The sequence below is a fragment of the Laetiporus sulphureus genome (assembly GCF_001632365.1).
Source record: "Laetiporus sulphureus 93-53 unplaced genomic scaffold LAESUscaffold_201, whole genome shotgun sequence".
Lineage (NCBI taxonomy): Eukaryota > Fungi > Basidiomycota > Agaricomycetes > Polyporales > Laetiporaceae > Laetiporus > Laetiporus sulphureus.
The window spans coordinates 1-3,586 of NW_024468710.1; the positions used below are offsets into that span (position 1 = coordinate 1).

Consider the following 3,586-nt stretch of genomic DNA (forward strand, 5'->3'; position numbering starts at 1 on the left):
TAGAAAAACATTTGCAGAATTCATCAATTTTATGATCCCAGGACACTCCAAAATGAGCCCCCTGACACCCCGTGACAGTGACAAAACTCCGGTAAAACCACCTGGTAAGTGTTGCAATAGGTCAGTTTAAGTACCCTAAACACTCCCGAATATTCACCCAAACACTCCCAGACTGCACTCAAAAATCTGCCAAAACACTCCCAGACTGCACCCAAAAACTCACCAAAACACTCCCATACTTCATCCAAACAACACTCCCAATCGTATCCAAATGCATCCTGAAACATGCCCAGAACTGGGTAATACCATGCAAAGTGCCTATTAGGGCTAACTCTATAGTGACAAAGTTAGGCCTAAGAGGTACCATGAAGGGGGGGCCTGAAGTGCAGAAATGAGCAAGGACCTGCACTTTAGCACTGCTGATTATGAGGACAAAGGAGAAGAGATGGAGCACGACGAGTTTGGCAAAATTAGCATGAAGATTCATTCTAAGTGGGAGAAGCGCAGGACAGCAGACCACTGAGCCCTTGAGGGCCCTTACCTTCTGATTCCCTGACTTGTGAGCAATGAAGAGGAGGAGGCGGGGAACATTTTGGAACTGTTTCAGAGGATTGGAATTGCGACCAAGGATCAGAAATGTCTTCTACTACATTAGAAGGTGCTATTCTACACCTATATAATGACCCCTGTACCTACCACAAAAACAACAAGGAGTTCATCCTTCAGAGTTCAGTTCTAAGCTCATCAGCTCGATAGGACGATGCGCCCTATTCCGCCTCACTCGTCTACATCCTTGTACCATGTCTAGATAGCTCTCGACACTGCATGGGGTAGCACTCCTCACAGTGGCCCATAGCTCGACTCGAGAAGTGCCCAGTAAAAGTCACATTACCGCATTTTCCTCTCATGCCACCTCATTTTATTTCTCATGCCATCTGTTACGAGCTCTAGCAACTCGGATCTCCATCCCCATCAGACTCCGTAGCCTCAGCAAGCACCCAGGTCTTGTCTGTAGCACTGGGGAGAGCTGCATAGACACCCTGGAGACCTAGGGAGCACCCAACCCTCATTCGTAGTGCTGGAGAGAGTTGCATAGATGTCCACACCACCAGGTTGGTCAGCCAAAGACCCACGTCACCGCTCGATTCTCGACCCTCGACCACTCATTCGGTGGAGGCACTCTTTGCCCTCCTATTGAGTTCCATGCAACCCAACCTCTTCTTGACTCATCTAGAGTCGGGGACCCACCCCTAGTCTGAATCGCTGCTCACCGCGTGATTTTAAGCACAACGCCAAATGACTCGCAGCCACCCCTCAAGTGTTATCAGCCGAAGTTTCTGTGACTGTGGCCCAAGGTGATCAGAGATGGACAGCTCAGATCTGCCTTCCTCGACAGGATAGGAGGTAGCTGGCAGCCAGGAAGCAGTTAAGCATATCATTTCTGGAGCCACCGCGAAGGGCTGGAAGAGAATTTTAAGTTCACAGTGCCGAGTCGATTGCGCTACACTCAGAAACTGAAGAAGAAGTTCGGTATCCCCTTGAAACCCAAGCGGACTTGCAACCATAGGTGATTCATCAGATGAAGAAGTCTTTTCATCGTTCAATCATCGGCTCAGTCAGTTACATGAGTTCCAAAGGGCCAGATTTGAGTGAACAGAAGAAAGCCGACCTCATCTAGCCAACTATCCTCCATCTCCATCACATGAAACATGGCTCTCGGTGTCCCGATCGCAATCACCCACTTCTATTACCTCACCTAGTGTTTCGCCCCTTAGCACCCTTACTCCGTCCCCGCATCCATCACTCGAATCATCCATCGCTTACCCGCTCTCAGAGCACTCTATATCTTCGACACCCGAAGTTCCTCTCCGGATGCTTCTAGATGAACTAGAAGCTGCACTCACAGTAGAATCCATTAGGGATCAAGACCAGGGTCAGACCCCCATATATCTGTCTATTAACATAGCCACCTCCATCATGGGCATCATAATAACCAATCAAATGCCGTTTCGAGGTGATCGATCGGCACCAGTATTCGATCCCGATCAGCCGAGGACACTATTTCGGTTCTTCGACGACCTCAAAATACTATTCAATCATTGTCAAATCACGAGCGAAGCCGACAAGAAGCTGCGGGTAAAACAGTACCTTAATATCGATGTGGCTGATCTTGTAGAATCGCTTCCAGAATACATTGATCCCTTAAAAATATATCGAGACTTGAAGCCAGCAATTCAGGAGCTATATCTGGACATGGACACAGAGTGGAAATGGGAGGTCTGGGATATGGATCTGTTAATAGGGGAACGTGCCCGCCTCAGAATCCAGACAATTGCAGAGCTAGAGAACTATCACCGAGAGTTCCTAGCAATTACGTCGTTCCTGATTGACAAAAAACTGCATCTCCGAGTCAGAACACAACCACACCTTCGTACGAGGTTTTCAGCTGAAGCTATGGAATACGATCTTGCAGAGATTACAACTAAAACAGCCCAATCATTATCCCAATGATCCATACCCTGTCAACGACATTTACGAAGCAGCCAAGTTCATTCTACATTGAACTAGCCTGGGGCCATCAACGATTAAGGCAGTGTTGACTACTCCCGCTACTGGAGCAATGGGCATCAAAAGCGAGGACATCTCATTGCTAATCAAAAGCCTAGTCAAATCCATATAAACGCTCATCACTGCAGCAACCGGAGGGATAGCCAAGTCGAACGGCAGCGCACAGGCTATGACAGTAGGAAAGCCAACTGTTGCAAGCAGAAATGCAAGTGGATATTGTCACTACTGCGGAGAAGCCGGAGAAATGATAGGAACCTGTAAGCACGTCGAGGAAGACATTAAAAGTGGTAAATGCGTATGAAACACAGCCAGGAAGGTTGTCTTGCCGAATGGAACCTTCATCCCTCATAATATTCCAGGCATCACTATTCGCGATCAAATCTATGAGTGGCACAGGCGGAACCAGACACCAGCTACAGCATCAGTCTCAGTGGCAAACCTATTCGAGGTTTCAGTGGACAAAGCTAGTTCATTTTCTCTTGGAGCAGACAATAGAATCGAAGCACTAGAGCGTGAACTGTACAACCTCAAAAGGTCAAGGCCAGTATTCGACAGTGTGTATATGCCACCAAGGTGACCAGCAGGAATGGCAATAAAGCCACCACAGATAGAGAAGGCACCCGAACTGCAGAAACCTTCAATGGAGATAGAGAAGACTAATGAAGGAACTTCTAGTGCACCTGCGCCAGTCACGGAAAGTGCACCAGAACATCCATTCTGAGCAGCAAGAGACACACTCTACAGTCCACTGAACATGTGTAATTTTGGTCAAGCACCAAAGCCAGGAGCACGTGATGTGGCCTATCGTGATGCACCACCAGTCTACCAACCGGAGCTAGCAAACACAGTTTTTGAACAGTCAATGAAGGCGTTATCAGTAACCTTGTCGATGGAAGAACTGCTTTCGATATTGCCAGATGTATGAAACAAGTACTGAAAAGCATGCACACCAAAGCGTGTCATACCCCCGAGTGCTGCAGGAATGACATCGATCCAAGAATTAACCAGAGATGGAGCA

The 3,586-nt window shown here is 47.8% G+C and overlaps 1 protein-coding gene across 1 annotated transcript; it reads left to right on the top strand.

Moving 5' to 3' along the window:
- Nucleotides 1–1,977: 1,977 nt before the first annotated feature.
- Nucleotides 1,978–2,563, top strand: LAESUDRAFT_765435 (uncharacterized protein; the record flags this gene model as incomplete). Its single annotated transcript, XM_040913673.1, has 2 exons — nucleotides 1,978–2,409; nucleotides 2,474–2,563. The coding sequence occupies 2 exons, from the start codon at nucleotides 1,978–1,980 to the stop codon at nucleotides 2,561–2,563; spliced, it is 522 nt and encodes a 173-aa protein (XP_040757267.1).
- Nucleotides 2,564–3,586: the final 1,023 nt, after the last annotated feature.